The 17,472-nt window shown below is 41.2% G+C and overlaps 1 protein-coding gene across 3 annotated transcripts in view; it reads right to left on the minus strand.

Moving 5' to 3' along the window:
- Positions 1-17,472, minus strand: part of GPD2 (glycerol-3-phosphate dehydrogenase 2) — a 271,268-nt gene that overhangs the window by 9,269 nt on the left and 244,527 nt on the right. For all 3 annotated transcript variants that reach the window (XM_030208750.1, XM_030208749.1, XM_030208748.1), the window contains exons 14-16: positions 14,614-14,726; positions 8,430-8,508; positions 6,719-6,817 (exon numbers count right to left, since the gene is read on the minus strand). In XM_030208750.1, coding sequence (XP_030064610.1) covers positions 6,719-6,817; positions 8,430-8,508; positions 14,614-14,726 — 291 coding nt within the window. The remainder of the gene's footprint in view (positions 1-6,718; positions 6,818-8,429; positions 8,509-14,613; positions 14,727-17,472) is intronic.

The raw sequence follows: 17,472 nt of genomic DNA on the forward strand, positions 1-17,472 counted from the left end.
CCTGATCCACCCACAGTTATGCCCCTCCTCTTTTGAGTTGTGGGCTCCCAAGCTTATGTAATAGCATGCAGCCAGGTGCATATGCAGCCCCTAATTGGTAAAAATTAATGTCAATAATTATTAGCATCCAATTATTGATATTAATTTGCTCGTTAACCAAATAGGTTGCATGCACTTCTCTGGATCATTTCCAAAATTGGGCACAGATATTTAGGGTGCCCTTTATATAATCAGGGAGTATATGTCTACCAGATATGTGCTTGAACCCTGTCACTGATTTGGAGCTTATAACTTCTGCTGGATATCTGTTCTAGAATTCATCACATTCTCAGTAAAAAGAAAAGTATTTTCTCATATTTCTTTTGTGCTCCCCACCCTTGAGTTTCATATGATGACCCCTTGTTCTTGAACTTTTCATTCTATGTAAAAAAGCTAACTTCTGATACTTTATTTAAGGCTGTTAGATATTTCAATATTTGCACCATATCTCTCCTTTCCCTTTATACTTTCAGAGAGTACATCAGTCTTTATGTGTAAAGCTTGCAGTGAAGTTCATGTACCATGTTGATGGCCCTCCTCCTAATTGCCTCACAGTATCAGTGTCCCTCTATACATATATTTTCCAGAACCGAAACCAAAACTTAGTATTGAGTCTCACCACAGATCTTTAGAGTTGTAATATTACTTCTCTCTTTCTACTAAGTGATAGATATTTTTATATGAAACCCAGTATTCAATTAGCTTCTTGGCTGCTTTGGCACACTATCAATCTTGAAGTCATCATATATGACCCCCAGATCCCTTTTCATGGTTTCTACTCCCTCCAGGGTATCCACTCTATTGGCTATCTTTGTGTCATCCGCAAAAAAGCAAAGTTTTCCTTCTAACCCTTCAGCAATGTCTCGCACAAATATATTAAATGGAATTGGCCCCAGCAGAGACCCCTGGGGCACTCCACTGCTCACCTTCTTTTCCTCAGAGCTGATTCCATTTATCACCACCCTCTGCCGCCTGTCGGGCAACCAGTTTCCAATCAAGTTCACCACTTTGAGTCCTAAGTTCAGCCCTCTCAGCTTATTCATGAGTCTTCTGTAAGGGACACATCAAAGGCTTTGCTGAAATCCAAGTAGATTACATCTATCGTACGTCCTTTATACAGTTCTTTGGTCACCCAGTCAAAGAAGTCAGATTCTTTTGGCAGGATTTTCCTTTGGGAAAGCCATGTTGCCTCAGATCTTATAACCCATTGGCTTCTAGAAAGTCAATTATCTTTTCCTTTAGCAGCGATTCCATTATTTTCCCCATTTTTCCTACCACCGACTTGAGGTTTCCCAGCCTGTAGTTTCCCACTTCTCCCGTTTCCAATTTTGTGAAGAGGGACCACATCAGCTCATCTCCAATCCCCTGGAACCTCTTCTGTCTCTAAAGAGTTATTAAATAAATCCTTAAGAGGTCCCACCAGGACTTCTCTGAGCTCCCTCAGTATCCTGGGATGTATCCCATTCATGAGAATCATTGAACCATGTCTCTGTAATAGCAATAATATCTTAGTTTTCCTCAAATATCAGTGCTTGCATATCTTCAGCTTTTCTACTTAGACTTAGGATTTATTTTTTTAATTTATTTACACAACTTTTCCCTCTGCCATCATATTATTCTGGGGGTGACTTTTTGAATTCCTTTGTTTCCTATTGTGCCAACATGGATGAACAGCATTGGTTAATAGTCATTAGGACTGATGAGTCTCGGCAAGCTCTCCGTAACATTTTGAGTTTTGCACCTGGCAGACAGCACACCTAGTCCCAGACATCATGCCTGGTTTGCAGATGGATGTCTCTGTACTTCTCAGTAGAGAATTGCCAACCACCACTACCTTTCACCTCTTAACGGTCACTGATCCAGTAACTTTGGGGATTTTGATCTTCAGTTCCTCCTCTCCAAGAGGCTCTCACCTCCTGCACTTCAAGGGCTGCACACCGATTCTTCAGTTTGAGGGCAGGTGGAGTCATGGCATCAATCCTGTAGGGTCTCGTGATCCAAGTCCAGTTGTTCTCTTTCAGCACTGCTTATTCTTCCCCACTGCTGGACATCTTTGATAATCCATTAAGTATTTTATCAACGTATTTCTCATTTTCATGGATACTTCTCAAACTTGCCACCTTGTATCTCAGTTCTTTCGTGAGGGATTCAAGCTGTGGACATGTGCAAGACATCTCGAACACAGAACCAGCCCCGCTCCTTGGATCACATTTTCTGTCTGCACAGAGGCAAAAGCTGTAACTGGGGCAACAGCTTTGGTGACGTGATATTTTCCAGCCATACTGCAGTTGCAGAAGTATTTGCACATGTTGAAAGAAAAGTGAAAACAAACAAAACAAGACAAAAAAAAACCTACCAAAGCTGCTAACTTTTCCTCAGCTGTTCTGTAGGTTAAAAGCAGCAGCAATCCTTTCTTTTGTGCGAGATCTAACCTTCAGAAGTGAGGGACTGAGATTAATTAGGTCACCTCTTCTTTTGAAATGGAGGTAAAAAGAAATCCTAGAACAAGCAAATAAGCTCCTTAAAGAGAAAATTAAACTAAGTACTCTATACTAAGATAAGAAAACAACAATAAAGCAACAGTTATCTTGGCAATATAAAATTTTATTTTAAGAAATGTTTTGTTTAAATTCTATCAGGCACATTACTTGTTGCAAAAAAGCAAAAAAAAAAAAAAAATCTACAATGTCCTCTTCCTAACTGAGCCTATAAATCAAAGATCACCCTGGGTGAGAGGGAGGGAATTAACCACTAAACAGAGGCTTCCCTAATTGGTATCTGTGCTCTAAAGTGATGTTATACTAAAATGCAAACTAAAGTATCAAACTAGACTCTTAAACACGATTTATATAAAACCCTAACACAGACTTTAGAGGCTACACTATTCTCTAAACAGACTTGGCTAAATAAGCAGAGTAAAAAAAAAAAAAGAGAGAGACAATGAAATTAAGTATTTAACTCCAAGTTTACCTTTTTCCAAGTTTGAACACAATTTCCAGCAGGTATACCAGTTTTACCTTGAGTATCTAGTACAAGGTTTGAATGGGATGGCTCCGGGGTAAGGAATACTAGTGCTTCACTAGGTTTAAGGGAAGTAAAGGCTTTTCCCCCAGAGATCATACTTTCCAGATACGATTGTTGGGAGACTCAGGGGCTTCATCATCTGGGACATTCCCTCAGGATGGATGGTACTTTGGTTTGAGGAATTGAAAGAGGCCTACCACTTAAAGGATAGTGAAAGGCTATACTACGGGCAAGTTTGACATTATATACAAGGGTGGGGGAGAGACTGACTTGAAGACCTCCCTCGCTATTTGAAAAGTTTTAGAAAATTGTGAAGGGTAGTGTGTGAGTGAGACTGTCTGGGTTGTATAGTTTACTCTTTGAAGTTAAGTGGGCTACAAGGAAATACTGGGATAGATGGCACAAGGATTTAGGGAAAGTACTGGGGGATAGGGAGTGGGCTGGGATTTTTTTTTCAAAATAGTAAGCTGCCACACTGTTCTGCTCAAATGCAAGAACTGGAATATAAAGTACTGTATAAGATGTATGTTATTCCCAAACAATTGATGCATTGGTATAAACAGGCACGGATACATGCTGGAAAGAAGGTGGCGAGGTTGGCAGTTTTTATCACCTTTGGTGGGAATGACCTGAGACTAAACAGACAGATGATCAAAAGCCCCGTGCTGTTCCAAACAGCACTCTAAAATAGCGCTGGAACAGCATGGGGCTTTACCATACCAATGATCAGAGATAATTGCATGCAAATTTAAGCATGCAATTATCGCTAATCATGGGGTAGAAGTGCGGGAGAATTGTGCCTGAGCATGCGCTCAGCACAGTCCTCCCGCACTTGTTTGACAGGTCTGGGCTGTCAAAAGGCCAAACCTGTCAAACACAGGGGCTAGAGGTCCATGGGACCAGCAGGCCCCAACTACCCCTTCCCCGAGCAATGGGGGCTGGAGGTCCGGCGGACCACCAGTCCCCCCAATGATCCCCCCCCCCAGGTTCAGGGAGGGCTGGAGATCTGGTGAGTCTCTGGCCCCCCCTAACTCCCCTCAACATGTGCAACCAGTCCCAGGGTGTGTAGCCCTGCCCAGCGCATCCCAGGATACACTGGGCAGGGTGCCGCCATTTTGCGGTGTCGAAGGAAGAGGAGGGAGGCAGACTACCTCCCTTCTCCGACCCACAAGGGAGAGGGGGGTGGGTAGGCAGGGAGAGGGGGGGGGGTGGATTGATCAATGGACCACCAGGGACCCTTTGCTGGAGGGTTGGGGGATCTTAGGGGGGAGGACCGGTGGTCCAGCGGACCTCCAGCCCCTGTCACTGGGGGGGGGGGGGGCTTGGTTGCACACTGGGCCACCAGGGACTGGTTGCACATGTTGAGTGGAGTTAGGGGGGGCTGGAGACTACTACTACTTAACATTTCTAGAGCGCTACTAGGGTTACGCAGCGCTGTACAGTTTAACAAAGAAGGACAGTCCCTGCTCGAAGGAGCTTACAATCTAAAGGACGAAATGTCAAGTTGGGGCAGTCAAGATTTCCTGAATAGAGGTGTAGTGGTTAGGTGCCGAAGGCGACATTGAAGAGGTGGGCTTTGAGCAAAGATTTGAAGATGGGCAGGGAGGGGGCCTGGCGTATGGGCTCAGGGAGTTTATTCCATGGGGTGAGGCGACGCAGAAAGGGCCACCAGATCTCCAGCCCTCCCTGAACCTGGGGGGGGGGGGGGATCGTCGGGGGGACCGGAGGTCCTCCGAAACTCCAGCCCCATGTTGCTGGCAGATTGCTATTGAGGGAAATGGGGGGCCTGCCAGCATGCAAATGCATGCTGCACACGGCTCACCATTCCTCCCCAATGATACGCAAACCCTAACGCCAGCTCGGAGTTGGCTTAGGGTTTGCCGCAGCCAGCGACCCAATCTTTGGCGCGCTGGCCGCTGATCATTCGGGATGAATATGTTTAGCCCTGTTTAGCATGCATTTGCATGCTAGTTGCGTTAGAGTCCTTGAGTGCGTTGTTTCACGCGCTCGAGGGCTCTGATCATGGGGCGGTAGCAAACGCCCGTGCTAGTATGGCGCTAACAGTCTCTAGCGCTGGCGTTTGCTTCTGATCATCCCCCTATAAGTTCTTGGGCTATAGTTGGGGAAATGATTCAGGGAATTACTAGGTGTGGTACTGTGCTGGAACTTCATCTGTGTTTACTCATTGTGGGGATATTGCAGGGTAAGTCTCCTACTGAGCATCTGATTTGTTTATATCTGGTGGCAGCTAAGAACTGTATTGCTAGATATTGGAAACACCAGATTCAGTCTTCTAGATTGGAAGTGATACAGAAGCTGTCTAACAGATGGAGCACCCAGTATATATAGGAATCATAAATTGAAGGCCCACAACAGAACTTGAGATCCCTTTTTGCAGCGGTAGAAGATACAGGACAATTCTTAGAGCTGCTGAGACTTTCTTTCCTGTTGTTGAAGGAGGGACTAACTTTGTGTTAAATGATCCGCTCGGGGGGGGGGGGGGGGGGGGGGGGGGGAGATGGGGTGTTTTATATAAAACTAAGAAGATGTGGGGTGCAGGGTGCACTGTGTTTGATACTTTGGAATTAAAGGGTAATGACTGTTTTTTTGTGTGTGTGTGTGTTTCTGTATATAGCCAATGTCCTTGTTCTGTGGACTGTCTTCTTATAAACTTTAAATTAAAAAACAAACAAACTATATTTGGAGATTGTACAATGCGGTCAGAATCTCTAAAAAGCAAAGCATATAAATCAATATGCTGACAGAATCTCAAGATAAGAGTATAAATAAATACCCTATCAAACTCCAGTGTCTGCTGTGTTTGTATGTGGTCTCCCTCTTTTCTGTTAATGGAAAAAGAGGGAAACCACACACAGCAGAGGGGGTGAATTAATTAATTCTGCAGTTAGAAATATGCTATCCTCCTAATTTGTTGAAGAAAAAGTGGGATTCCAATTAGATTAACCAAGTCATTGCATCAACCTCTTTTGCTCTATGGCATATCTCTTTCCTCTTGATGACTTTAAAAATAAAATATGCACTTGTTTAAATAGATATGATGCTGTTTTAGAGCAGACAAATAGATATGGTGATAATGTTTTAAAGAATATCCTCTTTTAATGCAGGACACAACCTGTGAAAATGTTCTGCATTTAGATTCAAGAATGATCTTATCTACAGCTCATCTCGAGAGAGACAATTACCATTTCCTTTGCTTTCATCCTGTTTGTTTAACTTGACACAATGAAGAAAGGGCTGACATTGACCAAAATCCCTAGCATTAATTTATTTCATGTTAAGCATTCATCATTGCCATGGTGCAGGAAAGATCTGGCAGTCATTTGAAATACCTGCCCCAATGAAAAGACTTCACAAAATCAAACCTGGCGGGCTGGACTGAAAAAAATAAAACTCTTTATGGGAGTAAAATAAGATAGGTATCCCAAAGCTGTTATAATTCCTGCGCCTTTCAAAATGTTCTTGGCAATGTTTGCTAAAATGTGTCATTTGTTACCCAGTAATTCCTTGTGTCTTTACAAGATGCACAATTAAAATGAGGGACTAAGCAAGACTAATGTAGATTTTATTTAATCCTTTGCTATGGTGAAGACTTTTGTTTTTGTCTCACTCATCACTTGTGACAAAAAACACTAACCTGCAAAAATTCATTGAGCTCAACTTGTCCATTCTTATTGACATCCACTTCAGTAAGGATTTCATGGAGTGTATTCGCATCCATCTGGACACCGATGCTCTAATAAAAACAGAAATTCAAACTCATCAGAATGCCCAAACCTGCTGGAAGATCAAGATGGTGCCAGAAGAGGTTGTGCTGGACTTAGATGGGGAAGAGAAAGGAGAAACCTCGGAATTACTCTTCCATACCCCAGGACCCTCCCTCATTGTCTGGCCAACTTTTGAGAACTGCTGTGTCTGTCCATTAATGGAGGAGGATGGCTGCAAAAGGTTGAGGCACAGCTTGAAATAGATGTTTGCTACATTAACTTGGGAAGCACACCTTAGCAACATGGTATAATTTTTGGGAACACGGGCGGGCTCACTGTCTGAAAAAAAAAAAAAAAATTATATATATATATATATACATACTAGTAAAAGAAGCCCGTTTCAGAGCAAATGAAACGGGCGCTAGCAAGGTTTTCATCGCCGACACCCCCCTCCCTCCCTCCCTGGCCAACCCCTTCGTTGTTCTGGCATTGCTCCGCCCCCAACGTCATGACGTTTGACGCAAGGGCGGGGCCCGGAGCGATCCCCCCCTGCCAACCCCTTCGTTGTTCTGCCATTGCTCCGCCCTCAAGGGCGGTGCCCGGAGCGATTTCCCACCCCCCCGCCTCCCTCCCTGCCAACCCCTTCGTTGTTCTGCCATTGCTACGCCCTCGAGGGCGGGGCCCGGAGCTATTCCCCCCCCCCCCCCCCGCCTCCCTCCCTGCCAACCCCTTCATTGTTCTGCCATTGCTCCACCCTCGAGGGTGGGGCCCGGAGCGATTTTGGTGGCTTCACCACCACGAACCTTCGAACCTTTTTTGAAGGAAGTCAGAGCTTGGCTTCACTGACGTCAGTGTCCTCAGAACGTTGAGGGTGAGTTTTATTATAATATATATATATATATATATATATATAATTCTCACCTAAAATGTAAACTGTAAGCCACTTTGAACCGAAACTTGTTTTGGATAACAGTGGGATACAAGTGGGATGCATAAATCAATAAAATATTAACCTTTTTCTTTTCCTATATCAGTTTACCTGATTTTAGGTCCTTCTATTGAGGACTAATAATTGATTGTTATTTCCTCTTAAGATATAGATAGACAGATATAGATAGATATTTTACTGATTGTTTTATTTCTATTTCTGTCATTCAATTTGAATTAATGAATGCATAATATATGAAATGTTATAAATGAAAAAAAAAAAGAAAAGAAAAAAAGATGATCATCAATTTCCATAGTGCTCTTCCTGTCATCATTATCCAAACTGTCTAGCTGGTCATATAAAAAGTAACTTTCAACTTGCAGATCAATGCATGATGAAAAGTTAATAGGAGGAAACACAGTACCTCTGTTGAACATTCTTACAATTTCTGGATAATAGATACTGCCTCTTTTTACAGCAAATTTGAATCCTGCCATGAGTGTGAGACACTGCTGGTATCAATTATTTATTTATTTGTATTACTAATACAGCTTTCCCACCATTAGTTCAGGCTGCAGCAAAGTAATAGAATTTTAAAATTATATCATCACACAATAAATCAAATAAAACAGCATAGCTAATTATTTCTGGGGTTTTAAGCTAACCTATGATAAAAGATAGGTAAAATCGAAACAAAGGAAAAGAAATGTTACCTCTAGTACACGCTGGACATCAACTACTGTGATGAACCCTTTCTTTTCTTTATCAAACTTATGAAATCTCTTTTTATACCTGGAAGTTAAATGTGTTATTAGAAAGATGTATGCTAATAAGTTTCCAAGTTTATTAAAACTTATTATACTGCTCAAAAATGCCTAGTCAGTTTATAATACTAAAATCAAACAAATATCATATGAAAGAAATGCCAATCAATAATAGGAAAGCAAAGTTAAAAACAGAAGACAAAACACAGAAACAAACAAAAAAAAATCACAAACACTCATACCCATGCATGCACACATAGCATATCAGGATTTCCTGGTGGACAATCCCCGAGACAGCAGACAGTGAGGTAGTCCAAACTCAAGGACCGAAAGCTATGTACAAAGGTATAGTAGATAGAAAAGCATACTTGTCTAGATTCAAATATCTGCAAGGGACTCAGGTTATATCACGGTGCAATGTATAAATAGTTCTATTTAAGTACAATTTTCTGTCTAACCATTAATAAGCAAACATATATTTCAATTTTATTATATACACAACCAACAATAAGCATATTTTCTCAGCAAAATGTCTATACTGCTTATGGTAAACCAAACTGCATAAAATGAAATGTATTATACTGATTACTAATTTAGTACTAATTTAACCTAATATTGCTAAAATTAGGGACACTGGGCTCTGTTTACTAAGCTGCGCTAGTGTTACTAGAACACGCTAACCGTGTACATGCCCATATTATTTCTATGGGCATCTACATGATTAGCACGCGCTAAAAATGCTAGCGAACCTTAGTAAAAAAGGCCCTTTCTGAACTCTCCAGATCAATTAACACTTCAGTTACAAAACAATCAACTCATCAATATATGTGCTTCTACGAAAACATCAGCAAAAATGAAACCCAGGGCAAAACAAATTTATAGCATTTATTTTTAAAAAATCAAGCAGGCTTATACGGTATGGTTGATTCAAGAACTCAGCGGTGACTTGTTTCAGAAGAGCAATTCCGCTCGACTCGCCTGACTCCTCATAGGTCCGAATTATCAGTTAATCAACACTTTACTTCAGTGGGTTTAAACAAAGGGCTTCTCTATTTTGAATCTTTCACCTGTTCTTATTGGCTGTTGGTTGAGCTGTTTTGATGTTCTGATTGGTTCTATGGGATGCGTCTGAGGTATATGAGATCATAAGAGGCTGATGTGGAGAGGGAGTTTACGGGGATTGAGTGGGAGGGAGTTTGTCAGAGGACACGAGTGTTGGGATTGACCAGTTCTATTGTGGCGAATGGTTATAAGGTAATGTTTAGATGGTATACTACTTGCCCCATTCCTGGAGATTGCTCTGCTTAATATGCCAATCCCAGGGCTGGATGAGGTGGTGGTGGTAGGACTGGCTGGTCCGGTTGGGATTAGTGGTCGCCCATGTAGTGCTGGATTCTCATTAGAGGTCACTTGACCCCTCCCCCCCCAGATACATATATATATATATCATCCAGTTTCAACTCCACCTCTGCCACTCTGGGGGGGGGGGGGGGGGTCAAGTGACCTCTAATGAGAATTCAGCACTACATGGGCGGCCACTAATATATATATATATATATATATATATATATATATATATATATATATAACTTGCTTTGGATGTTGTATTGCACTGTTGAAATGTTAATAAAATACATTTTTAAAAAACATACCTGAAATGGAAGAACTTACAGCTGTGGAATTGTTCATGCAAATTTTTTCAAAGTGAACTAGATACATGGGAATACGGTGATCATACCCTAAACAAAATCAATATATGGCCTGAAGCATATAATTATTCAGTTTTAGTGTTTTCCATTGACTAGCAGAATATAATCAGACACACACGTTGCAAGACCTTGGGACAGAACAGCTTCCCTCAAGAGCCCAGAACCAGTGCAAAGACTTCAGCATGAGCATCCCCCCCCCCCACCCCCACAAACACAAAGTAGTCTCCTCAGTTTTGGGTTTTCCACTCTGCCACAACAGTCAGCTTCTCCCTAGCATGGTCAAGAATCCTATCTAGGTGACATATGAGGTCCATCAGCTTCACAACAGGCAAGCAAGTTATTAAGTGATATATCCACCACTACTAGCTATCTACATTCCTAAAGATGAAATCGCCAACTAAAACAGCCATTCTAACCATTCCTACCTGGACAGAAGATCTTGGAGATCCCTCCTCACTAGGAGATGATACTATGTTGTCTGGACAGCAGCTACAGGGTCATTTCTTGCTACATCAGGAGACCTTGCTTCTCAAGGAGGTGAGATCTTACTACTATGTTCTTATAGGACCCTTCTACAATCCTTTCTACCTCAGCTCCTTTGTCTGCCACTCTGGCCTCTAGAGATCAGATTATTTCTTTACCAGTTATTAGTTCCTTGCACTGAGTGCATGCATGTAACCCCTCAACAACTGGGAAATAATCACATATGTGGCACTTTGAGCAAAACACTGGATAGCCTCTATCTTTCTGTTAGATTGCGGTCTGCACTTAATATTGTTGTTAGTTATTTAAGTTGCTAAGGAAATAAATCTGTATAATCTAATGTAAAAGCCTTTCAGATTTTGTTTTAGTAGGCTCTCAGATTATCGCCTAAATTAATTTACCTCATCTACAAAAGTACTTTTAAACAATTGTTTCAATTAGTTATTTTTATACCATTGTATTGGTTTACAGCTCCATTTTGGATTCAGTTTATACTTTTACTTATCTCCACTTGATTTCACTTTAGTTACACTAATTTGTTTTCAAATCTCATATTCTCTGTTCCAGAAACAAGCTCACTCTCGATGTATCTAGGCCACTATTTGCAAAACTTCATTTTCACTCCTTCTAGCATGTAAATCCCTTTTACTGGCATAAACTCTCCCCATTCACAGTTGGTTTCAATACTAACATATTACAAAGGCCTATTTATTTATTTATTGCATTTGTATCCCACATTTTCCCACCTTTTTACGGGTTGTGTGGCTTACAATATATTATGAATCATGGAAATACAATTTGTTACAAATCGGTTATGGATTACATTGTGATGAGTTATGCGAGACAAAGTCAAAGTATCGATAAGGAATATAATAATGGAAACGAGCACTGAAACGTTGGAAGGAAGTAACGGAAACAAAAAGGGGCAATATATAGTATCAGGAAAACATTTGGTATACATTTTCTGTGAGTAAAGGTATGAGTGTGGTGAGATTACGGGGGATGAGAATTCAGAAGTGGCTGTATTGATGCATTACTGAACAGTGAGTGTGGGCTTTATGTGTTTTGGTTCTTTCCGTAAATTTTCTCAAAAAGATGGGTCTTCAATAGTTTGCGGAAGGTGGTTTGCTCGTAGATCGTTTTCAGGTTGCGCGGCAGTGTATTCCAGAACTGCGTGCTCATGTAAGAGAAGGTTGACGCGTGCAGCGCCTTGTATTTCAAGCCCTTGCAATTAGGGAAGTGGAGGTTGAGGAAAGTTCGGGATGATCTTTTAGCGTTTCTGGGTGGTAAGTCTATTAAATCAGACATGTAGGCTGGGGCTTCACCGTGAATGATTTTGAGGCTTATTTTCGAAAGAGAAAAACGCCCAAATTCCGACCTAAATCGGAGATGGACGTCTTTCTCTTGTGGGTGCCCAAATCGGTATAATCAAAAGCCGATTTTGGGCGTTTCCAACTGCACTGCGTCGTGGGAATGCATAAAATTGACGGGGGCGTGTCGGAGGCGTGGTGAAGGCGGGACTGAGGCGTGGTTATTGGCTGAGCAGAGATGTGCGTGCTCGGCCGATAATGGAAAAAAGAAAGGCGTTTTCAGAGAGAATTTAGGTCACTTTTGTTGGACCCGTTTTTTTCACGAACAGGTCCCAAAAAAGTGCCCTAAATGACCAGATGACCACCGGAGGGAACCGGGGATGACCTCCCCTGACTCCCCCAGTGGTCACTAACCCCCTCCCACCAAAAATAAACGAATGTTAAACACTTTTTTCCCAACTTGTAAGCCAGCCTCAAATGTTATCCCCAGCTCCATGACAGCAGTATGCAGGTCCCCGAAGTAATTTTAGTTTAGTTAGTGCTGTGCGGGAACCATGCAGAGAGGAAAAATCGGAAGAAAAAAAAAAAAAAAAAGCAAGTGCAGTCAGGGACGTCTAAATTACCAGGATAGTAAAAGGGGGAATTGAACCAGCAACCTTCTGATTACAAGCTCAGTGCTCTAGCCAGTGCACCACTGATTAAACGTCTGTCCCTTTCCATTAAGTCCCTCCAAGTTTCTGTCAGCCAATCACCGCTGTTTAGCTGACACAGATGTCAGCTAAATGAGCTGTAATTGGCTGACAGAAACTTGGAGAGACTTAATGGAAAAGGAAGGACGTCTAATCAGTGGTGCACTGGCTAGAGCACTGAGCTTGTAATCAAAAGGTTGCTGGTTCAATTCCCCCTTTTACTATCTTTTAATTTGGACGTCCCTGACTGCACTTGCTTGCTTGTTTTTTTTTTCTTCCGATTTTTCCTCTCTGCATGGGTCCCGCGCAGCACCAACTAAAGTAAAATTGCTCTGGGGACCTGCATACTACTGTCATGGAGCTAGGTATGATATTTGAGGCTGGCATAGAGGCATCTCAGGGGGACCAGTGCACTACGAATGCTGGCCCCTCCCATGACCAAATGCCTTGGATTTGGTCGTTTTTGAGCTGGGACGCTTCGGTTTCGATTATCGCTAAAAAACAAAAACGCCCAGCTCAAAAAACGCCCTAATCCAATGTATTTTCGAAAAAAAAGATGGACGTCCATTTTTTTCGAAAATACAGTTCGGCCCACCCCTTCACGGACCCGTTCTCGGAGATGGACGTTTTTACAAATGGACGTTCGCGTTCGATTATGCCCCTCTTTGTGGACTAATGTGCATACTTTAAAAGTAATGCGTTCCTTGAGTGGGAGCCAGTGTAGCTTCTCTCGTAAGGGTTTTGCACTTTCATATTTTGGTTTTCCGAAGATGAGTCTGGCTGCTGTATTCTGGGCTTTTTGAAGTTTCTTCAGTATTTGCTCTTTGCAACCTGCGTATAGTGAGTTGCAGTAGTCCAGATGGCTGAGTACGAGGGATTGCACTAGGCTGCAAAAGACGGATCTTGGGAAGAATGGTCTTATTCTTTTCAGTTTCCACATGCAGTAGAACATCTTTTTGGTTGTGTTGTTTGCATGAGTTTCGAGTGTTAGGTGGCGGTTGATAGTGACTCCAAGGATTTTTAGCGTTTCTGAGATTGGAAGGTTTAGTTTTGGTGTGTTTATAGCAGTGAATTCATTCGTGTTGTACTGGGAAGTGTGTATCAGGCATTGAGTTTTTTCTGCGTTTAGTTTCAAGCGAAATGCATCTGCCCAGGTGTTCATGATGTGTAGACTTTGGTTAATTTCATTGAGGATTTCTTTAATGTCTTGTTTGAAAGAGATGTATATTGTTACATCATCGGCGTATATATATGGGTTGAGGATATGGTTTGATTGGAGTTTTGCCAAGGGGATCATCATTAAGTTGAAAATGGTTGGTGAGAGGGGTGATCCTTGTGGTACTCCACATTCAGGTGTCCATGCAGCAGACGTGCTTGAATTCGGTGTGACTTGATATGACCGCTGGGTTAGGAACCCCTTGAACCAGTTTAGGACATTTCCTCCAATGCCAAAATATTCAACATTTCCATAAAGAAAATGTTCTTGATTTTGTAAAAAATTCCAAAACATTACTTTGCTACCATTCAGCAAACTATGGGGTCCTTTTACCAAGCTGCAGGAAAGGGGCCATGCCCACAGTGGGTAAAAAGCCCCCAAAACAAAATGGCCATGCGGTAAGAAAACTCTTACTGCGTGGCCATGCGCAGGGAGCCCTTACCGCCACCTCAATGGGTGGTGGTAAGGGCTCCAGCAGTAACCCAATTGTAACTAGGCAACGCGTGGCAATGTCTGATCCCTGCCAGGTTACTGTCACGCTAACCATTTCCAGGGGTTCCCCCCCCCCGAAAATGGCTCAACCCGGAACTACCGCCAGCAGCCATGTTGGGCTGGCTGTAGTCCTAGAATAGTAAGCGGTAAGCCCACATTGGACTTACCGCCGCTCTGTAAAAGGGCCCCTATATAAGGCACAAAACTAAAAAAGCAGCATAAATTTTCAAATACCTGTCCATATCTGATGTGGAAAGACTGATTTCAGATTGGTCTGTAAGCTGCTCTGATCTTGCCTTGTACCCCATTTCATAATATAAGAACTGTTTTGCAGCTTCCATTTCTTCCTGAAGTATAACATAAACATGTTGTATAATTTAATAGATCTTAATGTTGCATTCCCTAGAGCATTACTAAAATGGGAAGAAAACAAACATAGCCAATATACATGATAAGCATAAATATAATCATTATACTAAACTAAGTAAAGCTGTAAGTCTTGTCAAAGAACAGACCTTCTTCATAGGACTAAAGTTTGAGAGGCACCAAGCAATTCTACCTAGGCATGACAGCCATGTTAATCTCCCTGTCCAAAAATAAAATCCTCTCCAGCTGAGAAATCCAAACACTTTTAAGCATATGCAAGCATCATGCTGTCCACTCCATCTGGTAATAACGTCTTAAATAATATCTCTTGTAAACTGAAGCATACCAAATAGTGTTGCCCATTTGTGTAGTACCATCACCACCACAGTAACTTCATTATACTTCTGGAATAGCATGGACGTTTCTCGGTTACAATGTCAGACCCATGGCACAATACCTCTCAGATTGTAAGCACCTACACAAATAACCTCAAAAAATAAACTAACATACTTATGTTACATGTGTGTGTTTATAAATACAGAGAGTGAGGTTGGCAAAGTGTAGACTTTTACATATCAACACATATATGAGAAGATATGTTTTAATTTCACTTTCACTGGACAGAATGTTTAAGGTTATGTCTAAAGCTAAGTGACTGTTCCATTTGTACAGCAAAAATCACAACTGATTTTACTGTTACTGTGTTTAAAAAAACAAGCAAACAAACCTTAAAATGTAGCATTTGTAAACAAGGTATGTGAATCACAGCCATAACTCAATTTAACTATTCATTCACTGATTCAAAATGACAATATTCATTGCGTTAATTTTACAGTTAATTTAAAATCTTGAATTAATAAATGATTTTTTGACTAGGTACAATTAACATATGGATATCTAATCAAGCACTGAATGTATTATACAGTAGCCCGATGTGTCAACTTACCAAATATCAATCCACTGTGGGCTCTTATAAATTTCTGGCAAGATAAGCCTTAAGAACAATATTAGATTTCAGGGCCATTCACAGTGTGCAACTGCGTCAATCATTTGAACCCGTACGCAAAGCAGTCACAGTCCTGAAACCTTTTTTGATTTTATAACTTGTATAAAATATAAGCCTGCAGGCTCTCTAGAAAAGCCACAATATTCAGTTTCTTTCATAAAAAGGAAAGATCATGCACAAAGTGTATTGTTAATGGTACAGCATTCCATGACTGTGTTCTGGCAACCAAAAAAGGGATGAGTGGAATCTTGTGCATGGCTTTTATTGTTTGGTAGTCCAACCCAACCCTTTTTTTTTTTTAATGTTTACAATTTGGACGTTTTATTTTGGAAAATAGCTGTTCATTTTGGACATTCTCATGTATTCTTCAGCAGGAAACCCCATTTTTCCTGTCTGAAAATAGCTGTGAGGTGGACTTTATTTTTTGTGTGTGTGGAGGGGGGGGGGGGGGGGGGCGGAGACATTAAGAGCAGAACAAATTCCGACTTGGATGTCAAAAATTCCCCTCCACATCTCTTCATTGTGGCTGTGCATTCCAAGCTGTTTCGAGAGAATGTACATCGTACATTGAGAGCAGTTTGCTACCTTGAAGTCGTTATTCTGGTGCTTTATAAATAAAGAACTTTCAAATACCTCCTCCCACGCTGGAAGTCATTTTATCTCCCTTTGCTCCTGTGCTTTTTTTCGCAGCAATATTTAAGACATTTAGGGCCCTGCTCACTAAGCCGTGCTAACATTTTTAGTGTGCTGTGTAGATGCCCATAATATAAGGTTAGCACGCACTAAAAACGCTAGTGCACCTTAGTAAACAGGGTCCTTATTTAACAGTAAGGTGTGAGTATTGTTGTTTTTTGATGACTTCAACTGATTACTGTTACTGTTTATTTTTTCAGGATTTTTGAGAAAGTGATGTTTTTTATTGGTCCAACATTATTTCTGTCCAAAGATGATATGAGCTTTTGAGCCCATCTAGGTTCCTAACTCAAATAAGCATGTGAGATTACATAAAACTTCTTCACATACTGTAAGTGCAACCAAATAAACAAGATCTAATATCCTCTTCTGTGTATGTGTTACTTTTTTGGAAAACTAAAAGGACAAGCTTATGTGTTTTCTGCTGTATTCTAGGAATCTGCAATGAAAATGCTACACAGAGAGATCAATAGTCAGATAATGAATAGGTTTTGGTGATTTCAAAAACCAATGTACATCATTCTCATTGTGTAAAACCTAAGCTGGTTCCATCTGAAGAGAATCCAGTTTCCTTCAGGATCAATATGACAAAACTCTAGGCAATAACATTTATAAATTGTATCCCATACAAATGTCTTCTCAGATAAATTTTTAAGTGGGCAAAATTAATTACTCCCTAGAAAATCAAGACCTGTTCAAAGCCAAGGCAGTATTGCTGAAAATTCTGAATGCATTAAAAACTAAGCTAAATAACAAAATTCTGAAGCTACTGGAGGTACATATTTTCAATGTATTTCCTCTTCACAGTACTTTCCCTACCCTGTCCTCTGTCTTTTTACTACTGCTAAATGTCACATTTCAATCTTCTCACACCACTGCTTTAGTGTTAATAGGTGCTGCATGTTTTCAACAAAGCAGAAAGGGAAGGAAAGAGCTACCATGTTAATGTGTTTCCTACCTTGATCCCTTAGGGAAAGGTCTTGACACTGCTATCCTATCCGCTCCTTCCACTTAATTATAATTGTTTC

This window comes from Microcaecilia unicolor, chromosome 7 (assembly GCF_901765095.1).
Source record: "Microcaecilia unicolor chromosome 7, aMicUni1.1, whole genome shotgun sequence".
Taxonomy (NCBI): Eukaryota; Metazoa; Chordata; class Amphibia; order Gymnophiona; family Siphonopidae; genus Microcaecilia; species Microcaecilia unicolor.